The sequence below is a fragment of the Calonectris borealis genome, chromosome 11 (assembly GCF_964195595.1).
Source record: "Calonectris borealis chromosome 11, bCalBor7.hap1.2, whole genome shotgun sequence".
Lineage (NCBI taxonomy): Eukaryota > Metazoa > Chordata > Aves > Procellariiformes > Procellariidae > Calonectris > Calonectris borealis.
Genome location: NC_134322.1, coordinates 14,865,571 through 14,877,790, shown reverse-complemented (window position 1 = coordinate 14,877,790; position 12,220 = coordinate 14,865,571). Strand labels below are relative to the sequence as shown.

At 34.6% G+C, this 12,220-nt stretch overlaps 1 protein-coding gene across 7 annotated transcripts in view; it reads right to left on the bottom strand.

Annotated features, from left to right (window-relative positions):
- Positions 1–12,220, bottom strand: part of UNC13C (unc-13 homolog C) — a 244,707-nt gene that overhangs the window by 108,011 nt on the left and 124,476 nt on the right. For all 7 annotated transcript variants that reach the window (XM_075160101.1, XM_075160104.1, XM_075160102.1 and 4 more), the window contains 2 exons: positions 10,718–10,859; positions 371–540 (listed from right to left, as the gene is read on the bottom strand). In XM_075160101.1, coding sequence (XP_075016202.1) covers positions 371–540; positions 10,718–10,859 — 312 coding nt within the window. The remainder of the gene's footprint in view (positions 1–370; positions 541–10,717; positions 10,860–12,220) is intronic.

Sequence of the window (12,220 nt, the reverse complement as noted above, 5' to 3'; positions counted from 1 at the left end):
GTGACAAAATGAATGTGGACAACAAGCAAAATATTTGCTAGATTTTTCTATATATCTTTGTAGTTGTATTTCCTACAGAATGCTACTTTTGAATGGACTAGTCTGAAATGTTGGGTTTTCTTACATATTTTTAATTTTGCATTAAAATAAAATATTTTTATTTGATATTGTTGTGATTAGTCTGCTTTCTGTAATTGTCATAACTCTGGATCAAAACCAAGAAAGTATCTTTCATTTTCAAATCAACCTGTAATATTTAAGATTTTAAAAGTTGTATGTTGGCACTAAAGCTATATATTTTGAAGCCCCAAATCTACAGATGCTGAGATTCTACCTAAATTTGTTTTTAAAAAATCAGTAAGAATCATACCTAAATTATACCATACATCCATTTCTCCACTCAGTGTTCTTACTTCAATGATTGTTTGCCCGAGGAAGTCATCTGATTCCTTTTTGAAATGTTGTTTTACTCTAGATTTGATGTCATCATCCTCATCCCATACTCTCACTTTTATTCTATCTGTAGAGTTATGGCATTCACTGTAAAAATAATAATAAAATACAAAATGCAAATGATACATAAGCTACATACATTTGTACTGCTGTCTAATTCATTGTCCTCGATTTCTGTACACTGCTTAATTGCATAAAGTGACAGAATACAAACAACCTGCGACATTCAGTGGAATAAAAGGCCACACCACATTGCCAGGGACAAAACTACAATTACTATATATAAGAGCAAATAAAGAGATTAACTTGAGTGAAGTATACATACATATGGATTGTATTTAGGAATGTCATGAACACCTCATTAGAATTATTAATTAATTTACAACGTGTACTTCTTGATGCTATTATTTAACAAATATCTTAGGAAAGATACAGTTAGAACAGATTTATTCATTTAGGAATGCTATGTAGTACATACAGTAGACCACAAAATAGGAGCCTAGAGTGTTATAATACAAAAAGTAAGAAAATCTTAAAAAGCATTTCCAGTACGCAGCAGGAAGTTTTTGAAAAAAACCCAACAAGTATGCACAAACGTCACAGCACAACAAGACAGGCAATCAGAAAATTCTAGGGAAATAAATAGCTGCTTTCTTTAAAAGATATATTACTTTTCTCCAAGACCTCCATTCCCTGGTAAGGGGAATGAGTAGAGACAGACTGCCATACACTAGAAAATTCCTTGCAAATTTAAGTGTCTTACGAGCCCCCTGTGAGTTGAGTGGATTTGAAAAACTACTGGATGCATGAGAGTGTGAGGCGGCTTCACCTGCAATCTGCAGAGTTCCCAGTGGAGAAAATTTTTTACTCCCAGCTCCATCCTGAATATATTTGCATAGAAATGGAAAAGAAACTCTACCGCTACTTATTCTTATAAGCCACAATGAGGACTTTACTTGTGGTCAGTGTTGGCTTTTGATGACTTCATTGGAATATCCTAACATTGACCGCAGAAGTCTGTGGTAGTGAAAAACTTTCTGATGACATTTAATGGCTAGTACAGACCTGGCATCTGTTATAAGCCATGTCATACTCATGCACCCCCAAAACAGGGGTTTTTTATATCCATTCAGTAATACTACAAAAATATTTTAAATATTATGAATCCTTAGTTATCTTTAAATATAGCTTTAAAGTGTAGCAGAAAATTTTCATCTTCAGCAAGGTCTTAGTTTGACACTAGCTTAAGAGCTCTTGAATTCTATTCCAAGCACTATCAGTGATCTGTCTCAGCGTTTCCAGCATTAAAACAGTAATACTATAACTTATCTCCCAACTGGCACCCCTCAGGGGTGTTCTAAGAATTAATTAGTAGTGGTAATGGGCTTTGGAAGTATAAAGTGCTTTAAATGGTATTATTACTGTCAAGGTCAATCAGTCACTAAAAATGGCATGCACAGCTTTTACTCTGCCTCGCTGTGACATCATTCAGTATGACAGAAATGCTTGTGTCTCTCTGTATTCCAAATTTTAACATTGCAGATAATTCTGGTAATTAAAAACCACATTGTCCTGTGATTAGCAAAACTAATGAAGCCTAGTTTACTTCTGTCTTATGACTGGCTTCCCTGATATCTAACAAACCGCAATCACCTATTGAATCTTTTCCCATAATTGGGATTTTAATAAATTACCCCTTCATATGGACTCCCTGGTGTCTATTACGGGGTGAGCGCATACTGAGGACACTGTTAGGATCTCACCTCTGTCTGACCACCTATCTTCATAGAACACAATGGACGTAGTATTAGGCACTCTGTGAAATTTCTCTGACTGACCACAAAATTCAAAAGCTATTGGCAAGGACATATAAAATGTAGGAAGACACAGGTGGATCAGATAAACATCTTTGCCTTAAGGAACTAGGCTAAACCCAGAAACCATTTCATTTTCCTAAAACGTAGCCTTGAATTGTTGCTTAGCGTTGCTAAAGTCCTGAACTGCATTTAGGTGTGCACCTAATAGAAATATTAAACAGTGGATTTCTACAGTGGTGTAGGGAGATCCATCACTGGTGAGGCATTTATGTGACCCTCATCACCATATATGTGTTATTAGTAGAAATCTTGTTCCTGCTTTGCTTCTCAGGGAGATGCTGCATATAAAATTCATTAAATGGTACTTCAGTACAAATACCATATTTTTATTCTCCTGAGACAACATCAATTTCCCTCTGATGTACACTTAGCTGATTAAAGAATATTTATTCAGATGGTCAGGACGACAGCACTTTTCCCCAGTATCCTCATTTGTCTCTCCCACATCTTTTTCTCCTTTAATCTTAGGTCAGTGAAACATGGTAAGACCTATCACAACCAATGGGTTTACTCACATGTTCATCTTCGTGTCTAAACCTTTAGCTCTGCTACATGTTTGTAATGTTCCTGTGCAAGACCCCAAAACTAGCATAGATTTGCGATGCAAGAACAGAAGGGTGGATGAACATGTATTTCTACTGGCCTGCCCTGTGGCAGTGAGACTGCAAGGAGATTATTAAAGTTACAGAGCTGTCTTTGCATGATTCTACTTACCTGCCCAGCCTCTCAGAAACAGCACTATATAGTGACATGCACATTCTGCTTTAGTCACTGGTAACATCTGTGCAGAAGCTCTGTGGCTTTGCAAAAAGCATTGGGTAGGATTCCTACTTCTGCTTACTCTGTCCAGGAGAATCAGCCCAGGGAATTCAAGGCAAAGACAACATATGCTCTTCTAGGCACTCCGCTTTACATGCTCAGTAAAAGTGTTCACTAAGGTGTGACACAGGAAGATGAGAAGTGAATTATTCTTTAGCACACAGAGAATGAAGATACTGATGCTTTTGAAAGCTGGAAAAGCTGCAGTATATTCAGAGATGCTAGACAGGAGAAATCGTTTCAATAATTTATCAACCATCTGGTGACACTACATTACTTCTGCGTTTACAGCATGCCACACAGACATTAAATAATCCTCACAGCATTCCTGCTTATTCTAATGGCTAGAGTAGTAAAAAATGTAATAATAAACTGTCTTTACTATAGTAGCCCCATGTAAATTTATTATTAGGTGCACTGGCAGGACCTGATTATATACCTCATCTAAGAGATCTGCATCCAGTGTTAAAATAACAACTAATTGATACTATGTTACTTTCAGTGAAGAAATAAATGCAAATGAATGAAGAAGCTGGTAAAGAATGTATGGAGACTAATTTCTCATTCTGTCAAAATGAAATATATTAATCATAACAGCATTCTTTCCTTGTAGTCTTCACTAAAACCTCTCACATCCACTAACAAATTTGCATACTCTGAATAGTTAGCCTAGGTGGAGAGGTTTTTTTTCCCCTACTCTAAAGAAGTGTTAGTTCTATAACTTAAAGAAAATAATTTTTCCAATAAAATACACTATCTTGGTGAAATTCTGTAAGCAATCAGCAGACAAATTAGGCTATATCTGAGATGTAGAAAATGAACTTGACTGACAAGCCTTTGCAACACCTTTGCCTGCTCACTTCCAGTTTTGCACATTTTATAGCTTACCATTTTTTTTGTAAACCAACTTTTAACCAATCATTTCACTAATGAGTCACAAAAATCAAACACTATTTTTAATCAGAGCTCCAAAGAAGTGGAAAAAAATCTTTCCTGTCATAATAAGATAGACAAATCTGTTTAGAACTGGTCTTGTATTCCCTGAGCACTGAGCAAACTAGTTCAAGAGTAGACAGCTAGTGGTAGAAAAGCTTTGAAGAACTTGTAGTCTAACAGGAAACTTTTCAATGCCACAGCTAATGACCAGGTTCTTTTTAAAAAATATCCTCAAAAGTGACAGAACAAAGAAATGTCAAAAAGGGAAGCATTATACTATTCTTACTCCAATTTTACAGCTAGGATAATGATTCACAGACAGATTAAATCACTCTACAAGTATCTTCCTTACTTCTCTCTCATAGTGCCCATTCCTCCTTTTCAAAATGTATTTAGCCTTTTTTTCTTCCTGAAGCACTAGCATGCATTTTTATTCCCAACAGTGGTTATACAAAAAATAGGGAAGTGTGAGATAAGTTTCTTCTATAAACTTTCTCTCTGCTCTCCAATGAGGATTTCAAAGATCCAAATAATATTCACCTACATAACTTTCCACAAACGTCAAATCCAGAGCCAACATGACTTGTCAAAGTTCCAGAGAAGTCACTCTGGTTGTTTATGGGCAAACCTGAAGATCTTTTAATTTGTTTTCAATAGGCTACTTCAGCTGAAGACTGCCAGCCTGCCTACGTAAGAGCACTTGCTGAAGAATCACTGTGGTCTACTGCAATTGAAATACACAACCTTTGTTTTTTGCTGTATTTTGTTTTCAGTTTCTTTCTCTGATAGCTTCTATTTCTGTTTAGCCTGTTACAAAAGTACCTGAATTATTTTTGGACATACACTCATTAAGGCATGTAAAGAAAACATGATACGTACTACTTCGTGATAGTAACCATACATACACTTATTATTTATATCACTATTTCAGATGGATATTGCTTTAGTTGTAGACCATTACATATACCTTAGATGTCTTCCACAAACTAAAGGAACAGATTTTGGAAGACAATATTTTGTTCTTTTATGTGCTATATTCATTCAGTGAGTCAACATTGACTTAATTGGAAAACAGATAAAAATCAAGGTGCTGCTTGGCTGCATGAACAATGTATGTGAAAAAGTAGTTCAAAACGTAGCACAGATTTAAAAAAAAACGATAGCAAATAACAGATCATTGTTTTTTGTAAACCCCCTTACAAACAAGCATAAGGAATACATTTTGTATAGCAGGTGATGCACGTAAAACAATCCAAGAGTTGAACCTTTCTAAATTCTTTCTCAATTTTATTCCCTTATACTAAAATATCTTGGATGCCATATGGTCTAGATGGGAAACGTAAGGTGATAACAGAGATTTTGTTCTAAAAGTATAAAGATACCACACGGTCATGGAAGATAGTAGTAGAATGAAGTTCAGGAAGCCATTTATTGCTCTTATCACCCTAATGTTTATTATTATTGCCATTACTGCAAGCCAGAACCAGATACATCCATGGCATTGCTATGAGAAGTCTGTCCACTCTGTTTTTAAGTGTTCAGAGATAGCTCCCTAGTCTCAGGAAATCTATCTATTCCAGTACTTCACTAGCCCCACTGTTGGCAAACTTTTTCTGCAGTCTGATTTAAGCCTCTCTAAATGGAATTTGTGCCTATTACTTCTTGTCCTACTATAATAGTAAGCATGGAAAATAGATTATTCCTTTCCTCTTTGCAGGAGAAAGGATGTGTTTAAAGACATCCTTACCTCCACTACTTGTCTCTTCTCTAGTCTGGACAGTCCCAATTCTTTAACAGTGTTGTCACGGGCCATGCTTTCTGATAAAGTAGAATGAGACTAATTATGCCTTTTCTTGCATTAGTTTACTCTGTCATAACAAAAAGAGAGTTGTATAAAATTAACCTGGATTGACAGCAGTTTGAAAAAAAGACTCAGACCAAACATGCTGTACCATGAAACCAAAAAACATTGTTGCTGAACAAACAATTTATCATTTGAATTGGTTCTTAGAGGTGTTCTGCTCTCTTGTTTTGGGCTGAGGCTGTGAGATACAGCTATTTTAATTAGTAGGATGTCTTTCAGAGACTTGGCTGCTTATTGAAGAATTTTTAGAATGGATAAAACCAGTAAACTAATTTGCAGGTTTCTATTATCCGATTGATTTTGTGTCATATAATTCTCTGTTATATACTCTTGCTTATGAAACAATCCTTAAGCTGTTTCAACAATTCTTACAAGACTGTGTTTAGATATCACTGGAAACTGGAACACCATTTAGACAGTTAACCACTTCTGTTGTCTTCAGGTACAGTGAAGATTATACTTTTTACAAGTCAGTTCAGTTGATCAAGAATGTATGAAATGACAGTAGGAAAGGACTTTGGTAAGGTCCTCTTGTTGTATTTATTTCCTGTACATGGCTGCTTATAGTAAGTATTGCTTTAAATGAATCCACAAATCACTTCTTTACAGTATAAATAAACTGTGCGAGTGTTGCTCTTTAAGGTAATTCTAAGGAAAGAACATCCATAGCTGGATGCCTGAAATAGCTGCCAGAAATTCTCACTTCATCAGAAACTCTAGAATGAAATATCTGAAATATGAAGCAGCTGAACAGCTTCTCTGACCAACACAGAGACTTTAACTGTCATGGTCTCTAATCTACATCAATGCTGTTTGGTGCTAGAAGATACTTTTCCCCAGTATTATCTGCTAAAATATACAGCAGTAAGAATTCTCAGCAACATTCTAGTTTGTTTGAACAAACAGGTTTGTTGGTTTTTTTTTCTGTAAGTTGCAAATCTTCTCCTTATTGAATTTTATGTCTGCATTGATATTTTCAGTATATCACCAGAAAATCATCAAGAATGTCAGAAATCAGTCAAACTCTAACAGTTTAGTGATGACCGTTATATTGGCCAGGTGGCAATCATAGTCTTCAGAAAAACCCTTCTCATTGGTCTAATTTAAATCAATTAGATTTAATCTAAAAATTAGATCAAATGTTTTTATGCACTGAAAGGAGTAATAGATGTCCAATGAAGCTATTTATCAGAGCCATACGGTGGCCTAGTGACAGCCAAAATAGAAAGAATAAGTAATGTAAAATAATCATCCAGTTATATGAAAAACTTCTGTATTATACAACTGTATCTGAGGTATTAATGGGTGGTCAGAGGAAACATGATCCCTGTAAAGTCTGCAAGGCAATCTGGAGATGTGTGCTTGCTAGAAAACACTGCCAGAAAAAAGCAGATTTCCATATTTCAACAATCAACTGTTGAAAATAGTCAAGAAAAGAATGAGACTGGAGAAGAGTTTTATTACAGTGTATAGATCTAAAAGTTTGTACAAAGCTGAAAACTATACAGCCAAAATATCTCTTCCTTGTAACTAAAAAATAAAAATGCAGTCTCTTTTCCCATATCAGATGCCACACTCAACCAGAAGAGGGAAGGTGACAGATCGCTGCAAGACTCTTCCTTTGCTCTGGCATTGAAAAAACTCTCCTATCACTGATGTTTTATTGAAAAAATAAAAACTGCTCTATTATCTCCTTTCTAATAATGCCAATAGAAAGGATCAAAGCCTTTACCACCTATATTACATTAATTAAAGGTGCATCTGCTGGCCTATTTACTTCTCTATCTTGTGTACAAAGAATATACATTTCAAGGAAAGATGTATTCTTCCTCTGATAGTCTTGGTTTTTTACTGAGATGCATGCAGCTGTATGTAAGCTCTACTTTAGTTATGGTTTATGAGTTCCCATGTTAAAATCTATGGCAGTACCCTATGGTTATTTAACAGAGGGTTACATCATGTTTTGTTAGAAACATTCTGCTTACTCTACAATCATATTAGGGTTATGTATGATTCTGCAAACTAGAACACTGCCCTTACTCTACTTGCTATGACAGAGCAAATGCACAGTGGGGAGCCAATGTTTTTTCCAAGTCCTTGTTTTGGAACAGATGGGGAGATTCAAATGAATGTTTTGGTATTACGAGTAAATACATGATTGTAAGATTCTGAAATATATTTTATTTCTGCAATTTATCATTTAGGAGTTATAATGGTGATTAGTATTTGATTTTAAATAGGACTATCAAATATCACTAGGGGAGCTTAATTTAAATGAAACTTCCTGAGTCAATGAAATAGTTATATTGATCTTCTTCAGATTTAATCTTGTGGTTAAACGTTTATAGTTTATTTAATACACTTCAGAAATTCTCATATACTTTCAATTGAAATCCAATGCATTAAATAGGTCAGTGAGATAACTTTATTTTAGAAAGTACAAGTACTATAAAAATGATGGAAAACGTATTCAGTTCAAAGCAGTTACTCAGGAGATTTATGCTATAGTAGGGTTTGAGGTTTTTTTAATCTGTTACTGCTATAGCAGCAGATGATAGTAATACTTAGTGCTGGCTGAAAAAAAAAATGTAACATTTTCAAGTTTCCAGGGATTTTATGGTAGCCCTGCTCACATCTTTGAGAAAATACATTTAAAACTTCATACCAAATTTGCTGAATTGCTCATCCAACTTTTGACACTATGCAACTCATACGATTAAATGCAAGAAAGTAATTAATCTCCTTTGGTTACTCACAGTCATTCAATGAAGTATGACACTTCAACTGTTACTGGAGTAACATAAATAACTCAAAAAGAAAACATGATCTGTATAGGGGAAGCCTGTAAAAAGTTTCTGAGTGTGTATCTTCTCTGAATTAACTATTTATTTCTAGTACTGGCCTTTGAACCTGTGAAAGGAATGGGCACGCATTGTTTAATATAGTTGGATTATCTAGTACCTTTTCCAGACAAATAGAAGCGGTATCTTGGGTCATACTTCTTTCAAACTCACTAGTGAAATGATAACCTCCTCCACAACAGGTAGCAGATTTTAGTCAAAAACAGGAAAGAGAAAATAGCTACATGATAAGAAGGTAACTTCTTGTGTTAGGACACTGCACCTTCTTGAAGAAAACAGAGCTCTATTTCAACTGCCTGAACCCTAACAGAAATTGTTTCCATGGTTTATGTAGACAGGAGTAATGACAACTGCTGTCTTCTTTATAGGAGAAAAAGAATATAAGAAGAAACTAAACAATGATATAACCTGAAGACAATTATTTTACATTGTGGTGAGTGGTTATTTTGAAATTGTCTGTTGCACGCAATGACTAACTAGAGATTCTGAATCTTGACTGAGCAGTCTGCAGGACCCTGAGCTGTTCTTCTTCTGCTGCTTTGTAAATTCAGGGTTGCTTATAAAAATGACACATCATTTTTATCATCACTGATACAGGGTTTCATCAAGTTGTACCAAATTAACATCCAGTTTTGAATACCACTATTAGGCATAAATATATTAGACTTTTACAATGTAGTACCAAAAGGTTAGACTATTATAATGTGTCAACAGTTTGCATATATTCTCAGTAAAAATGCAAATAAAACTGTTGTATTTAACAAACACTAAAATTGTATATCCTTTTTTATTACTATAATTTCTTCTTTTCATCATTTACTATACTAGTGTTTTCACACAGCTTCCATAAAACACCTACCAACTTCATATAACACTGTGGTAGGTGCTTTCAGGGTAGACTGGAAATCTTCTGAACAATTTAAAAAATCTGCCTAAATAAACGGTTCTCTTTCACGTAAAATTTTCCAAAGAAAATCTAGGGTTTATATTAGCCTTTCAGAATCCTTAATTGGCTTTAACAATAGTAGTTAAGCACACATCATATACTGTGGCACATAGCAATCAAGCTGAGGAAAGAATAAATGCTGAAATACTTTTGCTACATGTAGACGAATAACACTGAGCAAATTGATACTATTATCAGATTGGCCACATTCTCGGTCAGGAACGTGTTGTATCCTAAGACAATATTTTCAGGAAAGGAACAGTATAGTACCTGTGAATTGGAATTTCCTGTACTGTAACACATCTTTCTGAAACAAGTTCTAGGAATGTTGCCAGAACTAGAACTGGCATGAAATCATGTTCAAACCTGAGTCAACATATTACAGACTGAAACATCTACTTTGCAGTCAGGGTTGAACTTCTGTGATATGCTGACAACAAACTCTACCATATTCAGTTCAGAGGCTGTGGCCAAAGAAAGGAGACGGGAGGATCGTACCATCAGACTTCTGGACAACACTCAGTCTTGGAAACATCCCAGCCCAGAGCCTGAAGCATACCAGTTACAATCAAATTCCCCAGCTTCACGTAGAAGAATTGTAACATTGAATAAAAACACATTTGACTTGCACGGTCAGTATCTGAGATATAGGAAGGCATTTATAATGTCAACATTTGGCATGTAAGGTCAAAGTCTGAAAACTGTTATTTCAGTTCCCTAAAAAATTAAGATAAACAGACACCACCAATAGGTCCCCCAAAAGACATAATTATGAGCTGTTTGACTACTATATGATAAAGTCACAATAAACTTCTATGCTCTCTCCATTCAGAACTTGCTAATTTATTAATGCTATGAATAGACAACAAGCATTTTCAAATTAAGTAATTATTTCACTTAGTAGCATTATACTAGCTAAATGTAAATTAAAAAAGCAAGAAAGAGTATCTTCTATACTTACAAATAGAATTTTTCATCCCATACTGGATTTAAGTTTCCAAAAATAGTCTTTGTTCTCCGCTTGGTTTTGCCAACTTGCACAGTAACATATGGGTCACTTGAGCCAGTTTTGTCCTTAGCCTGTAAGCCCTGAGCACAAAGAACTGCAGCAAAAGGAGAGAAATGTGCTTTAGCCTTCATAGCCTTCATTGCCAAGAAATAAATGAGACCATGACAACAGCAACTACCCTTCTGGACTGTATAAAATTTACAAATATGGTTTAATAGAGTAATAAATTTAAAGATTCACTACAGAGCACAAACCAAATACTTTTCTTGTCATGCATCATAATTCAGATACTCTTCTCAAACTTTGGTTTCATCAGCATGGCAAGTAATATAATATTGTTGTATAACTTGGCTTCAGGCTAATAGTTCCCTAAAATTTCTGTTTCACCCCCCAAATAAATAATTAAATAATGATTTCCAAAATATTTCCAAAATAAAACCTCCAATTTTCAAAAATCTGCACTGTGGATTATGAAACTAAACAGACTAATTAATTCGTGGTCCATTTGACAAATCTTTTCTCCTTCCGCTCCTGAATGCCAGATTTCAGCAATGGAAATGGCAATTCTGTCTCTCAAGGACCCTTCTCCAATATATAAAAAAAATTGCTATGGGATCTAAAAGTACTATAATAAAATTTTTTCAGCATGCAACCCAAACACATTTATTTATTTACAAATTATATACATGTACTACTGTACTAATACATTATGTACATTATAAAACATACACAAAACCAGAAATTAAAAAAAAAATGAGGTAAAGATGAAATAATCAATATTTAAAAAATATTTTTAAAAATTTTATTAATGCCACAAAAACCTTTTGGCTCTCAGAAAAAAATATTACTAATAATAACATTTTTAGTGAGAGTATGTGATTGAATATGCTTCATTATTTTTGAAAATATTGTTTTAACACTTTGTGATACAGTGATTTGAAGATCTGAGTCTAAACCCAATTTATTTTTGTACTCGTTTTAATGGCTGCCATAGCTGAAAAAGCTACCTCACAAAGATACGTAGATCCAAATGGAAGAAGTGCATCATTGGCTGCACTTAGTAAATCACTACACTGATTTTTCAGTCCCATCTACCAATTATGCAAAGGTTTTTGTGGAAATTCAGCTGGTAAATTTCCATCTTGCCTAATGTCAACCAGTTGTTCTTGCAAATGAATTGGAAAGTGTTGCATTTTTATATTTTTAACAAATAGGTTCAAAACCCACTGGAACTCCTCATTTGGAAGATTTTCAAACAAGGTATAAAATTCCATTTCCAAGTTTTTTAAGTGTACAGATTACAGTTTTTGTAGGTGACACATTGTTTTTGGCAGCAAAATCACATAACGATGGAAACATTTCCAAACATCTGTTTTCATAATGCTCTCATCATAGCATGAGTTTCTTTCGAAAAGCAGTTACTTTCTCACTCATTGTTAAAACATCACCTTTACC